Here is a 19498-nt window from a genome sequence, read left to right as displayed (position 1 = left end):
CTCTATCACACAGTTGATTAGTAACAGTAACAACCTTCTGTTCATACTTTTCTGTTAGCGGATTTGTTGGGTTGGTTTTTGTTTTTTTTACAGTCCTATGGTGATTTAAGTTTTCATAGAATTCACAGAATCACTGGGTTGAAAGAGACCTTCAAGATCATCGAGTCCAGCCCAGCCCCAACACCTCAAATAAACCCTGGCACCCAGTGCCACATCCAGGCTTTGTCAAACACACCCAGGGATGGGGACTCCACCACCTCCCCGGGCAGCCATTCCAGAACTTTATCACCCTTTCTGTAAAAAACTTTTTCCTAATATCCAACCTGTATTTCCCTTGGTGCAGCTTGAGACTGTGTCCTCTGGTTGTGTCAGTGCTGCCTGGAGAAAGAGACCAACCCCACCTGACCACAACCAACTTTCAGGGAGTTGTAGAGAGTGATAAGGTCACCCCTGAGTGTCCTCTTCTCGAGGCTGAGCATCCCCAGCTCCCTCAGTCGTTCCTCACAGGGTTTGTGTTCCAAGCCCCTCACCAGCCTTGTTGCCCTTCTATGGACATGCTCGAGCGTCCCAAGGTCCTTCCTAAACTGAGGGGCCAGAAGTGGACACAGCACTCGAGGTGAGGTCTCACCAGTGCCAGGTACCGGGGCAGCATGACCTCCCTGCTCCTGCTGGCCACACCATTCCTGATCTAGGCTGGGATGCCCTTGGCCTTCTTGGCCCCCAGGGCACTCTGCTGGCTCACGTTCAGCCGGCTGTGGACCAGCACCCCAGGTCCCTTTCTGCCTGGGCCCTGTCCAGCCACACCGTCCCCGGGCTATAATGCTGCAGGGGGTTATTGTGGCCAAAATGCAGGACTCGGCACTTGGATTTATTAAACTTCATCCTGTTAGACTCAGCCCATACATCCAACCATTCCAGGTCCCTCTGCAGAGCCCTCCTACCTTCCAACAGATCAAGACACGATCCCAGCTTAGTGTTATCTGCAAACTTACTGATGAAAGACTCAATCCCTTCATCCATGTCATCAATAAAGATATTGAACAGAGCTGGCCCCAGCACAGAGCCCTGAGGGACACCACTGCCAGCTGGATGCAGCAGCATTCACCACCACTCTCTGGGCCCGGCCATCCAGGCAGTTCTGAACCCAGCAAAGAGTGTTTTTGTATTAGTTCTGTAACCCACCCAATTTCACCAGTTTGCTTATGATTACTATCATTGCAAAGCTCTTAATGGAAACTCAAGTAATATAATAAGGGGAATTAGATTTAAATATAAAACAGCCCAGGTTGGAAGGAACCTCAGAAGATCATCTGGTCCAGCCTTATTCGGATGTAATTTCTCTATCAGGCTTACATTATTTAGTGTACAGAACTGTTACATTGTTGTTTAAAAACATGGTACAAGTAGCATTGCATCACTTTAACAAGAACATCTTCAGCAGATAGATTTCCATTTTTCTTTTTTTTCCCCTAAATATTTTCATTTTCAATTCAGAAATTTTAACTTTTAAATACATTTTTACAATGCTGTCACTGTGAGCATGTGTTTGCTGGTTTTTTTTTAACAGAAAGCAATGCTATACCAAAATTGTTGCCTACAGAAAATGCTAAGATGGACAATGGAGCAAATGGTGCCACGCCCCAAATGAATTTGGAAGATTTGAGTAATATTAAACAACTGGAAGCTTTGTTTCGAGCACAGACATTAATGGCTTTATTTTCTGGTCATGGATCTTCTTTTCATCAGCAGCACTGTTTGATGGCATATGCCTGTGTCATCCGTATCTGGCAGGTGAGATTATATGAGATTATATGTTGTATTGTGTTCTAATAATGTAGCTAGTATATTTCACATTTCCTCGTGTAATTATGGTAGCAGCTATTCATTTGGTGTTTAACTTTGCCCTTAAGAGTTTTCTCTTATATGGTGCAGTTAGCGTATTTTCTCAGGTTTAAGGATTAAACAAGAAAATTGTTTCTCTCAGGAAAATGGAGAGGAGACACTAAGGGTAGAAGCAGTGGGCCATTGTTTCTCAGGAGTCCATTCATATGTTTTGTGCAATATGTTCTCAAATTTTGTATTTTTAATTTGTTAAGGAATCTCAGTTGTGGCAGAATACATACTGAAGACATTTCTGTCAGTTCTGAAGGTGGATCTTTGTGAAATTAAATCAAAAGGACTGAAAAGGATTGTGGAAGCTGGCAGTGTTCACTGATTGATTGCTCTAATTACTTTTTCATAGTTAGAACATTTCAAATCTCTAAAATCTACGTCACTTCTCATTGACATGCCCAATTGAAATGGCTATTCAGAATCGCAGCAATGATCATAGGAAAACAATTATATGTTAAGTAAATATTTGAAGGGACTAAATATGTACTTGATAATAGTAATGCAACAAATCATTATAGGAACAGTCTCAGTTGGGACCTACCAAGTAGATTGGTAAGCTATGGCTTGTGTATAATTTTACTCCAATTAGAAGTGAAAGCCTGCAACTTTTTACCACTTATTTGTGGTAATTATGAGCAAGAATTTAAAATAAAATAAAAATCAGTTTAACATGTGATGTGACACAGGAATCTGCAAAATAAAAATGGAATATTGATGTTTTCAAATTTACACAAGCATAACTTTTAATATCCAGCACTTGGCTGTGCATCTTACTAGGGGAAAAAACTACCTGAAGAGAGTACTACTGTTTGAATAAGCTATTAAAACTAAAACTTAGAGTTGATGCTGCCATGTGTCACCTTTAATTTGAAATTTTATTTTGTTTTGAGTATCCAGCATTATTTTTTGCTTTGTATTTTGTATTCTACTCTTGATTCCTCCAGCAAAACATATTAGTCTTCTCAAAAATAATGTGGCTTTTGGTTTTGTTTTGTTCTTGTTTGTTTGGTTTTGGTTTTGTTTGTTATTGGGGGTTTTTTTGTTTCTTTTTAATTTTAGGTAAAATTAGAATCTGTGCTCCCACTTGTACAGAGAAAGTTTTGATTAATTCTTTTGTATGCTTAAATATTTAGAATTTTTTTTATATAATGTTCAGTAGTAGCATTGTAAAAGACTGACCCAGAAAGAGTACAGAGTGACTTTGCTGTTTTGCAGATTACTTCCTTATAAAATTCATCCCTTTTAGAAAATGAAGGTAATTAGACTAATGGTTTGGAAAAAAAAAAAAATTGCATTTTCAACTGTATAAGTTAAAAAGAGATAGTGTAGTATTTATCCCAGAGATGATCTTGTCTTTTGACAGCTCTGCTGCTTAATTACATTGCCATGCTTGTACAAAAAATTCAAGCATCTGGAAGTCTCTGAAATTATTTTACTGAAGAAAACTATTATGCAAGCAGAGTATGATATGTGACAATTGTTAATAGCTGTAGATACTGACTTGCAGTGGATAATAACTATTACTGGAAAGTGAGATTATTATTGTTATTAATATTGCAAATTGAAATTAATTTAATGTAATTATTTGATAATCTAGGTTTCATTGTCAGCATCAGGGATTATTACAAAAGCATTCTCAAAGACTTCACAACCTACAAGTCATCAGAAAGTGCAGTCAAAAACTCCTAAAAAAGACAAGGACAAAAAGAAAGAGAAACAAGTAAGACCCACTTTTCTGTGGAATTTAAACAACCCTCTCTCTTAGAGATGTTTCCCTGGGCTCATTTGGTGAATGGTTCAGATGCTTTACTGTACCGACTCTCATAACTTGGGAAGAATTTCTCTGTGAATCTGTGGATCATTCCTCCACTCTTGATCACAGTCTTGAGAGATCATGAATTTGCAAATACTTTTTCTTTTGTTTGTTGCCTTGGTCAAGATCCTGCTGTTTTGTAAAACCTAGAGTCTAGAAATCCAAAAACCACCCCAAATTTGACAAAACTTCAAAGGACATTAAGCAAATGTCATTTTTTAGCTGAATATTTAACACCAATAGTATTAATTTGATCTCATAAGTGTTCTTATTTTTATTATGTTTCAAAGGAGAAACCTAAAGGGAGAGAATCAGTTGATTACTTACCAGCAAATGTGGAAGAATGGGCCCAGTATGCCTGTCCCAATGAAATCAGAGATACTTTTAAACAGAAAACAAATGGTTATGGTATTCACTGGGATAATTTCCCAAAACCTGTAAGTATACTCCTCAAAAATCTAGAGCATTTACTATTTAGGAGTAAATCAGTACCAGAAAATGGTTTTATTTTAGTTTTTCTGTCTGTGTATTTTCAGACAGTTGTCCCAAATACTTTTGTATTGTAGTATTCATTAATATTTCGAGGTGTTAGCCTGTCCTCTGCATGCTGAAATGAAGCTAACTTAGAGAAGACATTTACCAGCTTTCTGTGTACCTTGCTGCTCTTTCAGCTAGAAAGTTTCTTTATGCCTTTTTTCAGGTTTATTTTGGAACTGAAGATGTAATCATTTTAAAATTTATTTTCTACAAAATTATGTTTATACTGACTGAATTTTAAAAAATTTTGTTTTCAGACTTGCACTTTGTATTTTATGGACCTTTTATCAAAAGAACTACAGAAAATTTTTTGCCCCCACTTGATTCTTCCAGTCTTTCAGCTAGCTGAAGTTATTGCTAGTGAAGTGCTGGAGTGTAGAAGTCTGTCTGATCTCTATCACCTTCGGTTTGTATCCTTTATTTATTTTAAATAAAAGAGAAACTGAATGGAGTGGACCATCCATTAATATCTCACCAAACAGTAACAAGAATTTTTTGTGACTTACTGTTTTATATTTGTAATGGATTTTTATTTATTTTCCTTTCTCTTTTAATGCATTTTAATAGAATTTTGGTGAATAGTTTTGTGGAATCAAAGCCACTAAATTTATTTGTTACGAACAATGATCTCCCATGTGGAAAGCATATGAGATTATGAAGTCACACCACTTTCATGTGAAAAATTTTTGAAATGCCTTATTGTCATCTAACTGAAAAAAGCAAAGTCAAATTTCTGTGAAAGTCTTATCTATTAAGTATTCAAAAGGCAGATTCCCTATTTGCATCAAAAATATATTCTCCACCATAAGGGCACAAAGAAGTTGCCCTGGTAAGTGCATTTTTAGAGAGATTTGTCTTTGTGACCAAAATTATGTTATTTTTTATGGATGCTAACCCCTAAAAGTTGTGATTTAAAAGTATTTAATATGCATGCAATTGAAATTCTTGCTGTTTTAGTTAAAGCATTTTATAATGCTTTTTTGGTAGGTATTAAATAATGATTGCTTAATAAGTAACGGTCATAAGCAATAATTGTTTGCTTATTTTCTGATGGTTTGTGAAATACCACGTAATGAATCTTTAAAATGCCTGAAACTGATCCCACTGAGCAGAGTAGATACTCATGTATACAAATACACCTGTTTCTCTGCCAATTGATTACTGAGTTGCTTTCTTACAAGACTAAAAGGCACTTTCTGGTAGGAAATTATTTTCAGCCAAGATTTTCCAGACAGGTTTTTTTTTGTTGTTGATTCCTCAAGACTTGTGTTTATTTCATGGCATTTTATATATATCTATGACCTGATGCCTAGATATTATTAGACAGATGTGTAGGAATATATTACACTTTAATCAGGACAGAAATGTAGATTAGCACATACACATGGAGGGGCAGGGTGGAGGTGGTTGCATGCCATTGTGAAACCATAGAAATATTTCCGTAGTTTTAGTACATAATTTTTACCATTAAGCTGGAGTGATGCAGGTTTGATGGACTAGACTGGGCCTACTGGTGGATGTCCCATCCCTGGAAGTGTTCAAGGTCAGATTGGATGCCAGGGCATCTTTCACAAAGATCATCTAAAGATAAGATATCTTTAAAGGTTCCTTCCAGCCCAAACTATTCTTTGATTCTGTGACCTCTGTTTATGGGTAATTTTCCCTGCTTTTATTTACAATCTTTGTTATTGCCAGCATTAATCAAGACACGAGAAGGTAGGATTGACAAATGGAGAATAAGTGCTATGTATATATAATGTACTTATATGAAGCAACATACAAAGGATTCAGATTGTTTCTTAAACATTTCTTCTTTTTATTTGTAGAATTGCCCTGATATGCTCAGATTTAAAACTGAATCAGGCGTCTGTGTATCATGAGAAAGCTGCTGGAGACGTATACATTAGTGAATTAGAGCAAGCAATGTATGTATTTTCACTGCTGAGGGGGTATTTATTTGGGACTGTTTTCCCTACAGTTAACGAGTGTTGTTGGGGGAAAACAGTGAAAAAAAATTATCTCGGAACACACCTTTGGTATATCAGCTATGCCCTAAAATTCTGTGCAAGTTTGGTTAGTGTTTATCTACAGAGTAGTATATGGTAGGGATTCCTAACACACTAATACTTTGTTATGAAATTCTTTTTCAAATATACTTGAGTTTACTTTTTTGTTCCTGTGATTTAGGTGTAGGCAAGAGATTGCACTGAAAAAAGAAAAAAATGTATGCATGAAGACAGAAGAAAGAAAAGTACTATTTGAAAATGCTCAGCTTAATGGTAGTAGGAATGAGAATATCCTTACTTCAAGGGAAAAGGTTTTTATTTCTCCTTCAGTTTCTATACTAAGTTACTCTTTCCCTTTTTTAATGCACTTGTTAGTTTGTTTTTGGATAATACTTGAGAAATACATGAACACAAAAATAATTAAAAGTACATGCTATCTAAATTCTGCTAGCAATCATCTGAAGCTGAAGTTTGCCTGGCATATTATTTATATCAGGGAGAATCTTTATTCATACAAAGTAAACCTACTTTCCTACAAATGGATTTGGGGACTAATGCAAATGGATTAAAAAAGACTGAGAAGCAAAAAAGATACTGTATTCACTCTTGGTGTTGTTTTTTCTCTTCTTTCTCCATTACATCAGCGTGTACTGTTTTGCTTCTACTTATATATTGTTTTAAGGGCATGCGAGTATTTCACTCTTTCCTGTCTCTTTTTTAAGAAGATAATTGCCTTACTGATTCTTTAACGCTTACCTTCACTGTGCTCTTTATTATGGCAATGCTGTCTGGATTGTCATCACACCATTTTGCTCTTTTTGTATATTTTTTCCATACTTGTGCATTGTTTTTCTAATTACTAATCCCTCTCAATTCACCTCTTTTAGCTGTTGTAAATAGTATTCCTCTTTTAGTTATTACCAAAAGTCAACTTTGTGACAGCAGCATATCTGAAGTAGTTAATCTGTCATCCAGTTAGTTTAAATAGTATCTACTTACTAGTTCAATGCCTTTTGAGGATTGTAAAATCCAAATCTCATAAACTACCTGTTGTTCTTGTAATATAATGTTAAATTTTGAAGTTAGAAAATACAAATACAGCTGAGGTGTGGGATATCACAGTTAACAACTTGTATTCTGTCTAGGTTTTTTGACATTTATGAAGATGTAATACTTTAATTTTTTCAGGGTTTTGAGGTAAATGCAGTAACAGGAAAAGGACTGAGTGCACTTTCTTTCCCTCACTTGTGGATTGAAAAAGCTGAAGTACTAATTCAGCTAGGCTTGTATCAACCAGCAAGGCTTCTGCTTTCAGAGGCCCATGCTGCAACTCAGGTACAATACAAATTAGATAGAAAAAGAAACACTAATAACATGTGTAGGGAAAATGCAATTATTTGTCGGAATAATAATAATCAAACTGCAAAGCCAAGCCTTCTCCCACCACCCCAAACCAATTTCTTATTGCATTTCAACATATATAATATGTACATTTAAATATATGGCATTTCAGTCCAACTTTATGGGAGTTGTCTGAAGGTTATATAAATTTCTGAAGTAGTGTCAGCCTCTCTGCTTTGCAGTAGCCTTGGAAGGTATGGGTATATTTCAACCTTATTTGTTTAAATAGGTGGGAAAAGTTCAAGGCTTGTTCTGAAGAGAGGGAGAGCATTTAGTCCCATCCTCTCAATATTTTGATCATTTGAAAGTCTGATTATTTAATTTTAAACTTCCTTATGGATTTACTGCAATTTTTTTATAAAATTTAAATTATTTCCTAGAGTTCTGGCAGATCTGAAATAAGTGTCCATATGTTCCACCTAACAGATTCACATCTCATTATTATGAAGGATTATACATTACAGATATTTTCCCTATATCTAACATTTTCCACTTTAGCCCTGTGCTTCATTATAAAAGTTTTTGAAATATAATTATTGCAGTAAAACATTTACTTAAAGAAAGTGTAATTGATATCCTGTTATTTTGTGTAATATTTTTTCTCCTGTAAGAAAACACGGCCTATGTAAATTTAGTACAATCATGAATACTTTGAATAATAATATATGAATGATATTCATGAATAATACATGCCCCTTTATAAAGCATTAATTAAGCATTGTATATTGAGGAAAGTTCAAAATACATTAGGGAGGACAGTAATTTTAATTATGTAATTCATCAATAGAATCCTGTATGTCTGTATGCTAGTAAAGAAATATTGTACAATATTTGTTCCTTATACAGGACTGGTTATATATAGCTTATAACTAGTGTAAAGCAACATTGGGAATTTGCTGGATCTCTAGTGTACCTGTACTGTTGACAAAAAACAATCTTTCATCATCACATTTCTTCATCAGACACTGACAAACACTAGCAGATATATACATACTAAATAATAGCAGAAAAATAGTTTATTTGACTGATGAAATAGAAGGTATGGGAACAGAAAGAAATATGAAGTAGATGTACCATAAGGAATAACTAAGAAGTTCAGCAGATTCTTGGGGAAATAGCATTCGCTTTTTATTTCTTTAAGGTTAATATAAAATATGGACAGACAAAAATATGAATAGCAGTAGTGGATTTTTAGCGTATAGAACACATCTCTCTCTTTCTAGGAACTGAGGGCCCTATCTGATATGTCAAAGTGCTTGTACTTACTTGCTGTGTTGGCTAACCTGGAAAGAAACCACAGACAAGCTAAAGCGCTCCTTGAGAAAGCACAGCTTCTGGGAGGAGATGAAGAATTTTGGTATAACAGTACCCTTAGTCTAACAGAGGCAATTCTAGAGGAAGAGGGGGAAGGAAAACAGAGCATGGTAAGGAAATTTTTTGGGTTTGGAGATTGTGGTTTGGGGTTTTTTTCAGCAATGCTCTCTCTCAGTGAAATATTACAGCCTTTCCATTTCAATAAAAGCAAAATTCGGTGTTAAATGTAGTTGTTTTCTCTGAGCATTTAATAGACATTACAGGTTCCAAACAGATGCAGGACACTCAGAATGAGATTCTACCCACAGAAGTTTAGGATGTTTTTATGATAAGCTGTATGTTCTTCTATTGGAATAAAACCAGTTATAATCTAGTATGTATGACTAAACCCCCAGAGATCTGATTCTCTTAACTGGATTCTTTTGTATTCGGACAGTTCTGTTAACACTGGGGTATTTATTTTTTGTATTCAATAAAAATCAAACTATTCAGTATTATTTTCTATTATGCTTTTCTTTCCCAAGTGTTTCAAATAGTTTTACAAATATTATTTCTAGATTCTGGAAGATACTTCTGTAACACTTTTTTTTTTTTTTTTTAACTAAAGCCCTATAACATCAAAATATCCATTTACTGTTAAACCTTTAACTTTTATGAGTTTCAGCATAAATAAAGTCTTATGTCTGTGATGATCTAACCTGTCTTGATAAACTGTTCAAGGCTGTGTCGTGTAGAGGGATTATTTTGATTTTGACTAAACTCATATTTATTGTCTTTTGCTATGTACCTCCAAGATGAATCTGGCTCCATCTTCTCTCCTTGTATGTATGTGCACCATTCATGTAATCATCAAAGTATCTATGTGTGATCATAACACAGAGAGGAGGACAGAGTCCTAAGCTGTGCCAAGGGCAATATAGGCTGGATATTAGGAAAAGGTTTTTTATGGAAAGAGTGATCAAGTACTCAAATGGTCTGCCCAGGGAGGTGGTGGAATCACCACGCCTGGATGTGTTTAAAAAAAGCCTGGATGTGGCACTTGGTGCTATGGTTTATTTGAGATGTTGGGGCTGGGTTGGACTTGATGATCTTGAAGGTCTCTTCCAACCTGGTGATTCTGTGATTCTGTAACTGAAACTTTCTAGACTTATTTACAGTTATCAAGAGCCAGCCATCTTCAGGATAACTAACATGTTGTGTAAAATTTAAGCTTTCTAAATTAATGTTTATTATTATCTGTAGACATTTAAAATAGAATTACGAAAATTCTGGTGTTACCTGCAGGCTTGTGAGATATTGGAACATACTGTAAGTGTGCTTCGATCTACTTTATTGAAGAGACCTGACAGGCAATCAGAATTGGGTTTTATGATTGCATCCCTTGAAGCCAGGTAAGCTGTATTTTCTCTAAAATATGCCTAAGCTTTTAAAATGCAGCTACATTGCAAATATATGTACTTTTTACAATACTGTCTTATTTTAGTATGGCAAATTCTGTGAATTCTCAAATATTTTTGTCCTAAGTAATTTATGTGGTGGTTTGGTTTTTTAAAGTTTCAATTTCTTTCCAAATTTCTGTATTTCCTTCTCAAATGCTTGCATGTAGCCCCACTACCTGTTGTGTTGGTAAACTAGACACCACAACCTATTGTGCATAGCTTGCAGTGCAGGTTACCTAAAAGTGCAATGTATATTTGCCTGTGCAGAGGTACCTGTTTGAACACTCCCACAACAATACTGCAGTCTACAGTATTGACTTCTGTTCTCAACATGAACCAAGAAGCCTGTTCTTGGTGAAACTGAACAATCATTTCAGTTCTACTGAAATACAAGCACAGAGACCTTAAAATGTGTTGGTGAAGGGAGAGAAGTGTACAACACTTACACTCCTGTCTTTCCATAGGTGGGAAGCTTTTCTAGAAAAGGAAGACTGTTATCAGTCTTCTCAGTTCATCTGTTCTTAGAAGACTGATTAGGAGTAAGATGGAATAATTAAATACATGGAACAAGTGATACCTCTTCTCTAATCTCAAAATATAATATTTGGATTTTTTCAGAATTACTATAATTTGTAAAACACCCAACTGTGGTACTTTTTGTAGACTTCTTAGAATTTAAAGGAAGGCAGAGAGAAATGTGTTTGTTCTCAAAAAGTCTCTGCTTTCTGATTGCTATCTTGTATTCCATTTTTCTTTCCAGAAAAACACTTATTCAGATACGTTTTGTTCAGGATCATATGACAATTGATGCCAGTTCTGCTCAGTTGCCACACATTCTACAGGAATCCTACAATAAATTAGTTCAAGTTGAGAAGGACTTTCTTCATCATGGGCATAAAAACTACAGTGCTGAAATACTGCTGGAATGTGCAAATATTTGTAGGTAAGAATATACCTCTACTGAAAAAAATTATTTAGGTTAAACTAGTCCATGAAGTGTCTTGTTTACTTTTTATAGTCTAATTAAGATGGAAAAGAGCAGATAACATAGTTAGATTTTGTATACTGGTGCTAGATGTCTGTTTGCGTTCCTCATGTGTTCTGTATTCAGAATGTACTGTAAAATCAAAAATTGTTTACACTGAAGGCAGAGTTCTCTTTTGTTCTCTTTTGAGGTCAAAACAAAGTGTTTGCGTCTCTTAAATCAGACTTTTGACTTCCCATTTGTAGACATATTTTAGCATCCACACCAATCATTCTCTAGTATTTACAAGCTTTTGCAGTTCTTACTGTTGAAATGTTTGTCCTGGATTGCGAAGCAAATTGTATTCTATTTGCCATCTGTATGCCAGTTGTCTTCTGTCAAGTGGGCAGTTTTCCTTATCTCTTCCCGCTCCTCCCTCTGAGGAGACATCTGCTGATAACAGGCTATTAGATGTCACTGCATGACTGATAAGAACTACAGCATCCCATTGGGAGATGTGAGCCCAGAGGGAGGAGCCAAGCATTCCTACCCGGATATAATCTGGAGATTCTGGAACACCAGCACGGCTTCTGCACTGGATTGCCCAGAGGAACAGCAGCTGCCTCTCCTTCCCCTGGATCTTCAGAGGAAGAGACTGCACCTTTCTACAGGATCCCTGCTCCAGCAGAGCCACCCCTGGCACTGCAGGAGGGCTGAGCCACAATTCCAATGGGGCTGCTGCCAACACCCTGACCCACAGGGTGTCAGGCTGGGTTCTGACTCTGGCAGTGTTGTTTTAGTTTACTGCATTGTTTATTTTATCTTTTTATATTCTTCCCTATTAAAGAACTGTTATTCCTGCTCCCGTATTTCTTGCCTGAGAGCCCCTTAATTTAAAATTTATAGCAATTCGGAGAGAGGGGGTTTACATTTTCCATTTCAAGGGAGGCTCCTGCCTTTCCTAGCAGACACCTGGCTTTCCAAACCAAGTCAATGTTTTTCTAGAAACTGCTGCAGTAGTAAAAGTGCATAACATGGTATGCTGGAATCCCAGCTGTTTGCAAGGCATCCCTTAAAACAACTGAGATATGTTTTATACCTGATATACTGCCATTGTGTTCCTGCTAAAACCATACTCTAGAATATGATCTGCCTTTCTTCTCTTTGAGTCTTGGCATCTTCTTGCATTGCAGCCATACAGTTCTAAGAGTAAGACCTTGGAAAAATAACTTGTAAAGGTTCACTTATCCTATTTGTACATTTCAAAAACACACATACAAATTTAATATTTTTTAATGTATAATTAAGCTATTTGATCTATTAATTAATAGATTCATTATTTTATTATATGTGTTCAACAGTGTTGATACTGTAAAAATAAGCACTTTCTTATGTTAGTTCTTTTGAGTTTATGGTGTTGTTTTGTTTTTTTTTTCAGGATGACTGCCAAGCAGGAAAGGAACAAAAGAAACAAACACAGTCACTATTTAGATGCTTATAGTTTAGCTCAGAGAGCAGTATCCAAAACAGAAGAAGTATTTCATAACGTTTGTAGTTTATTTGCATTTAATGAGGTATTGACTTTTTTTACCTTAATAGTGGAAAGGAAACCTAGTTTAGTTGTAATATTCACTTATTCTTGGATAATCTCATTTGGGGCTTCCAGGATTTATCGTCTTGTAACGATAAACATTCTTTGTATATAGAAGGAAAAATTGCATGCCAAAAGAAATTACATTTGAAAAAGGTATGAAGAGAGGATTTGTTTGGTCTTTGTCAAGTTTATTTAATCCTGGCATTTTTCTAATAGCTACAAAAGAAAAAAGTAAAAATTTGGAGATATTTTTAATTCGCTAAATACCTTGAAAGCTTAAAATTCCTCAAAATGTGTTTCTTCTCAGGAAAAACAAAAAATCTCCACAAAACATTATAAATAAAGAATGTCTGTCTTCAAAATAGTGTATTTTGCGTAATGAAAGCCTGCAGCCTACTTTGCTAGTGTGTATGTAGCATTATTAGATATTATATATTTGTACCAGGTATATAAAACATGAAAAACAAAAACCCAGCTGCTCTTACTCTCTGGAGCTACTTTGATTGCCTTGTCATATATTTAACGTCATTGAAATTTTTATTTTAAATTACTGAAATGTCTTCATTGCAACATTTCTGCTCTATCAAGATGGTAATGCTAAAATGTTTGTTTCTGTGGTTAAAATAAATACAACATTCTAACTTCTTATGAGGTTAGTTTGCAAAAATATTTGAAATTAAATTTGTATTTTCTTTTGTATTTCAGAGTAAAAATGTTAGTATCCCATTAATGAGACAACTAGCCCTTAGAAAAATAAATCTTGTGGAAATTCTTTTGGATATTTTTCATCTTGTCATTACTGAGAAAAAGTTTAAAAATCTGGAAGAAGAATCATTTCATGAATTTATGGAGGAAATCATCATTGAAGATGATGCAATAGAACAGGTAATACAAAATGTTTAGTCCTATGACTTGCATAAAAGGTAAAACAAGGTTTTCCATAGCACAACTTCTTCCACTACTGAGGAAATGGGTTCCCAGAGCAGTCATGTGGTTTTGTAGCAACGGAGGTTGAAGTGTGTGGTTTTAGTCTTGGGGATGGTTTGCTGGCCTCCCTGCCCTTATCCCACATTTTCCTTGGCACTGGTTGAACTTTGATTACGGATGTCACATTGAACTTTTTTTTTCTTAATCAGTTGTTAATGAATTTGTACGTCTATTAAAGACAGCTCATTTGTAGTTGAAAGTATAATCACATTTAACATATGAATTTGTATGTGAATACATATGTGTTGCATTTTTTTTAAATGCATTCTTCTGTCTGTGTGGGGATATATGAGCAAATAAATATAAATATGTATTTTACCAGGATTGGAAGTATATGAAACGCACCATGGCTCATATTACACTGGCTCAGTTAGCAAACATACAGAATCTTTGCAAAGGCTGTCCCAACATCGAATCCAAATGCCTGTATCTAAGTGGAAAAGCACTTCATTTACTTGCCATCAATGTAGATCCCATATGTTCAGAAATTTACTGGAAGCCAAATGTTATGGTATGCATTCTTTTCTTCAGTTAAATTTATTTTTCTGTGTAAAGTTTATCTGCTCTAATATTTTTTTAATATACATTTGTATAAAAGCTGCTCTTTATGTAGGGCTAGGTTTTATATACTGCACACAAGCCATAATAAAAATGGATGGTAAAATGAGTAATTTCAAAAACATGTTTTTGCCTGCATGCTATCCTCGTGTAGCTAATTTTTGATTTGTTTGTGAGATATACTAATTACAACATTTTCAAAACAGAGAGAAAAATTTCTCTAATGCCTTAAAGGGTGAGTGAGGTACGGTCTGTGAATCCATGTAATCAGGTATTGATTTGTAGGTTAAAAGCTTGGGTTTGCGAGTTGCTTCTGTGTTGCAGTAAGAACCCTTGTAAAGAACCCTTGTAAAAAAAGGAGAATTGATAGAGGCATTATACATTCAGTGATGAATTAAAGTTTTCAGAAGAAATGAGAAAGTCAAACTCTGAGAAGTTGTATGGGGGGGCTTTTTTAGTTTATGTTGGTCATATTGCCTTCATAACATACTAAGAAATTTTGATGGTTGATAGTATTACTAAATCTCTCACCATGAAGGAATTAAGATAGTGATTTCTTTTAAGATTAATTCAGTTTCCACATAAGCTTTCACGAAAGAAATGAAGCCTGCCTTACTTAATGGAGTGATTAATTGTTCATTTTTTTTTAAACTGTGATGGGTAGGAAGATGCTATATCAGACACCAGAAAATCTTCGCTGACTTCAGCAGAATGCAGTGAACAGGACGTGACAGAGAGTGGTTTATCAACTAATAAATGTCATAATGATAAGTATAGGAGGAAAATACAGGAATTAAAGGTATATTACTTTATGAGCTTGCATTAGAATTTGAGTGCTTTTTATGGAATAATACTCAACTTATCAGTTCTGTTTAAACTGATAATGGAAGTGTTCTAACAAAAACTTGATCTTAAAAATGAAAAGAGCCTACAAAACGCCTTCCAATGAACAGCTTTCCATCACTCTCTGCTGTGTAGCTCAGTCCTGCTTCTCAGTGGATTGTGTGGGAGCTCCTGAATGAGCTTACCCAGTTTCTCTCAGAAAAAAATAATTTCTCCTGCAGTGGTTTCCCCCTGTTTGAGCATGTAGCAACGAGGACTAGATGAGCAGGCAGTTTCTTTCTGCCTCACAGATATGACTTTTTAAGGGAGCATAATATTTTGCAGACTGGGAACAAAGAAAGAAATTACTTCAATCATAAAACGTTTGTGAAATTCAGTGAGCTGGTCTCTGTTAATTACTGCTGTTGAAAGCACACTAGGAATTGGGAATATACAGTTTGTGTTGCTGGTAAAATCAATAAATACATGAGGTAAGAAATTTGTGGGTTCATTTGGACTGAATATGTTAACTGTCCAAGAAACAATTGTATTGATCCTTGGTTCTGAACTGCTCATATTGCCTTGAATTTTAAGTCTCTTCTGCTGAGTACATCTTTTATATTAAAAGAAATTTCTTTGTTAGACCAAGTATTTTTTAATGTTGTAAAACAGATGTTGGAGTCTGCTAAAAAATTAATCAGTATTTGCATATTTTGATCATACATTAAGTGCCTTAAAATGAAAATTAATTAAAATTGCTCATTAAAAAGCAATATTTATCTTCTCTAACATGCTGTAATTGTTATATGTATAACAAATACTTAATATTAACCAATTTTAATATAAAGCTTTTTATTTTTTGTCACCTAGACACAACAAAGGATGGCTCAAAAGTATCTTTCTCAATCCAATGAGGCTTTGCTACAGTCTGTGGCCATTGCATTCAGTTATAATGTTACTGATGTACTGGCTCTTGCTAGCTTGGAAATGGCTGAATGCTTTCGACAGTTTGATCCAATTTCAACTAGCCAGTATTTGGCACTTCATCAGGTAAGGCAGCTAATGTTTGTGCTGCTTTTCAGTGGGAGGATGTTTGAAGTTGCAAAAATGAAACTGTATTTGCATAGTCTGAAAATTGGCCGTAGAGAGCACATGTAGGGTTCCACATATAAGAACCAGAGTGTAATATAGGTCATCAAATATATGGTATATTTGCTAAGCACAGAACATTAGATCAGTGGTTTGTTAACAATTCTAACATCTGCTGTGTTTGACCTGACATTTTCATTGATGATTGCATACATGAAAAAATTTCAATAGGAATGAATTACTATATTGTCATTAGCAAAGATAAGACATTGCCACAAAATAATTTCATCCTTCCCTAACAAATAATTTTAAAAATGTTTCTCTGGATTTGTTCAATCATTATTTTGCAGTGGATAATTCAATTTACATTGAGTTTCTCGGATTGATACCTGCACAGCATGGTCCCATAGATGGCTTGAAGGTGTATGCATATGAGTATGTGCCTCCATCAAAGAAATGATGCAGAAAATCTGTAGGGCTTATATTCCCTGTATCAGGAACAAATAACACATATTTCCTAGTTCAAATGACAGGATTAGTATGTTTGCTGAAAAAACGTTTATATAGTCTTACCCATTATTTTGCATTTTATAGAAGTCTGCTGTGTGATATGGTGGGTGTCCATTAAAGCACAGAAACAGAAAAGACTCAGCTTACTTGAAAGGCTAAGCTAAGAACACAGTATTTACCATTCCATGGAGACCTTAGATGACTAAATGCAGGAACCTTGATGGTAAATGTAGACCAAGAAATTAATTCCAGCTATTTGTATTTAAGAATATTGTCAGACTGTTTACATTAACCTGTAAAAACAAACAGCAGTCTTCTGCTAGGTCATCTCACCTTTCAAGGCAGAGAACTTCTCTTCAACATAGATATATGTTATAAAAACATAGCTTATATATTTATTCATTTTATTTTTGTGAAGGCAAATAAATAGATGTAAAATTTTTGCAGAGTTGTTCAGTGTCTATGATGATGAAGAATATCCTTCTAACTGCTACGTCCAACACCAGCAGCTCTCAGCTGGCAGCGTTGCTACATCTGCAGAATTGGTTAAAACAAAACAGAAACACAAGTGATCTTCTAAAATGTGTGGAACAGCAACTGACTGCTAATTCAGTGGTAACTTTCTGAGCTACTTATTAGGGGTTTATTATATGTTATATAAATGCACCCAGAGAGATATATGTGTATACAGGACATGAGTTGGTGGTGGGTTGGCAGTGCTGAGAGAGTGGTTGAACTTGATGGTCCCTGAGGGCTTTTCCCACCTGAAATATTCTGAGATTCTAAGAGCCACCCCTGTACCTTCCCCTGCTATCAAAATCATGCCATGTAAACCAAATACAATTTTATATAGTATTTGTTGGTGAACTGTCTCTAGCAAAACTGTTTTTCAAAAGTAAATGTTATTATGAATTATTCTATAATTTCCTTTGCTAAAACTCTGCTATTGTTTGATAGCATTTTAACTTCAGAAACTGTGTAGTGGCCGTAAAGGTCATGTTGGTATGGAGAGTGGGCTAAGATACAGTATTTGTTTTAAATAATATTTATAAGTTCTTCTGCACTGCACAAAAATTACATGATCATAGAATGGTTGAGGTTATAAAAAATCTCTGAAGATCATCTTCTAAACCCCTCCTCCTCAAGCAAGGGCCACCTAGAGCTTGTTGTCCATGACCATGTCCAGATGGCTTTTGAATTATCTCCAGAAATGGAGGCCCCACAGCCTCCTTGGACAACTTGTGCCAGTGCTTGCTTCCCTCACAGGGAAGCAGTATTTCCTGTTGTTCGGACAGAGCCTACTGTCCTGGCACATCTGCTGAGTGTGTGGACTTTATAACTATCAATTTTCTAATGAAAGAACTGAGAATGGGATTTATAAAGTCTATGAAAATAATAGTGCTTTTGAACTACTGTACAGGCATGGAGAAACCTCTGTATTCCTGTTGAACATTTTAATATAGTGGATGAATTGCCATCCAGTTTCTGCATAGTTATTCTCCAGCATTCAGAAGACAGGTATAAAATTTCATCATTTTGATTTAGCACTGTTTGTTACAAATATAGTATTTTTTAATGTGGTCGAATAATGCCTTTCACTTCTAATTTTGATGGACTTGAATTTTAGGATAATGAACTAATTAATATATAAATAAAACTGCCTGCAGCTCAATGTTAATGTTTTCTGTTCTTTCCATGTCCCTAATTATCTCTCAAATCCCCAGAGTCACTTCAAAGGTTTCAAGCCATTCTTAATAGGATTCCTAAGTTCTGTTGAGAGTTTCCTGCTTTTATTACTTATGCTCTTGGAAATGTTAGAAGGGGTCATATTTAGCTTTATAAAGCCACCAATTATCTGATTATAGCAGCCTAATTAGCTGCAATAAACTAGCTCATAAATTGAGCAACTGACTATGAGAGCATTCACCAATTTAAAAAGTCTTTAACACTTGTCATGGGACAAATAGAAATCTACCTTATTGGTTACACAGTGATAAAAGAATTTACCTTACCACTCTCAGTTTGTTCCAGCTAGAATTTGCAGGTTTTTGCATCCAAGGGTGGGGGTAGTTACTGCATCATGAGAGTATTTGTGAGCACATTAAATTAGAGGGCAATAATTACTCATTTAATAAATCTGAGTCATATAAACAAGGCTAGACAGTCAAATAATCTATTCAGCACTTTTCTGGTTTCCACAGATCACAGTTGTACAGTTCATTGATTGAGGTGCCCAAAGTAAGTACTGCAAGGCAGAAAGGAAAACTCACTCAGCGGATGGGTAAGTACCTCTTACTTTTAAGAGATAAAAATCATTGCACTGATGTTATGAGAAGGCTCATATCTTTCACTGTTGCAGTTAGTAAACATTTTAGATACTTTAAAAAAGAATTTTAACTCTTCCTAATTGCCAAGGAACATAAATTCATAACTGCGTGTCTCATTATCAGATGTCATGTATCTAGTCACAATTTATATAATTTTTGTTTATATTTGAAGGCTGAAGTTGTTACAAATAAAGAATAGAGTTTTTTTCATTGTACGTATCTGTATATATTTTGTGCTTATCTA

At 35.2% G+C, this 19498-nt stretch overlaps 1 protein-coding gene across 1 annotated transcript in view; it reads left to right on the top strand.

The window, feature by feature from the left end:
* The window catches only part of CFAP46 (cilia and flagella associated protein 46), a 71213-nt gene that overhangs the window by 36615 nt on the left and 15100 nt on the right, over nt 1–19498 (top strand). Inside the window, exons 29-46 of the mRNA XM_071446162.1 lie at nt 1568–1791; nt 3491–3613; nt 3997–4143; nt 4501–4649; nt 6070–6168; nt 6431–6560; nt 7438–7584; nt 8874–9074; nt 10249–10355; nt 11164–11346; nt 12806–12941; nt 13667–13846; nt 14271–14459; nt 15171–15305; nt 16199–16378; nt 17375–17542; nt 18348–18445; nt 19129–19208. Coding sequence (XP_071302263.1) covers nt 1568–1791; nt 3491–3613; nt 3997–4143; nt 4501–4649; nt 6070–6168; nt 6431–6560; nt 7438–7584; nt 8874–9074; nt 10249–10355; nt 11164–11346; nt 12806–12941; nt 13667–13846; nt 14271–14459; nt 15171–15305; nt 16199–16378; nt 17375–17542; nt 18348–18445; nt 19129–19208 — 2676 coding nt within the window. The remainder of the gene's footprint in view (nt 1–1567; nt 1792–3490; nt 3614–3996; nt 4144–4500; nt 4650–6069; nt 6169–6430; nt 6561–7437; nt 7585–8873; nt 9075–10248; nt 10356–11163; nt 11347–12805; nt 12942–13666; nt 13847–14270; nt 14460–15170; nt 15306–16198; nt 16379–17374; nt 17543–18347; nt 18446–19128; nt 19209–19498) is intronic.

Source organism: Agelaius tricolor, unplaced genomic scaffold, assembly GCF_023055355.1.
Source record: "Agelaius tricolor isolate 1412-34295 unplaced genomic scaffold, bAgeTri1.0.p SCAF_22, whole genome shotgun sequence".
Lineage (NCBI taxonomy): Eukaryota > Metazoa > Chordata > Aves > Passeriformes > Icteridae > Agelaius > Agelaius tricolor.
The sequence above is the reverse complement of the archived record's forward strand: the minus strand, read 5'-3'. Positions and strand labels throughout refer to the sequence as shown.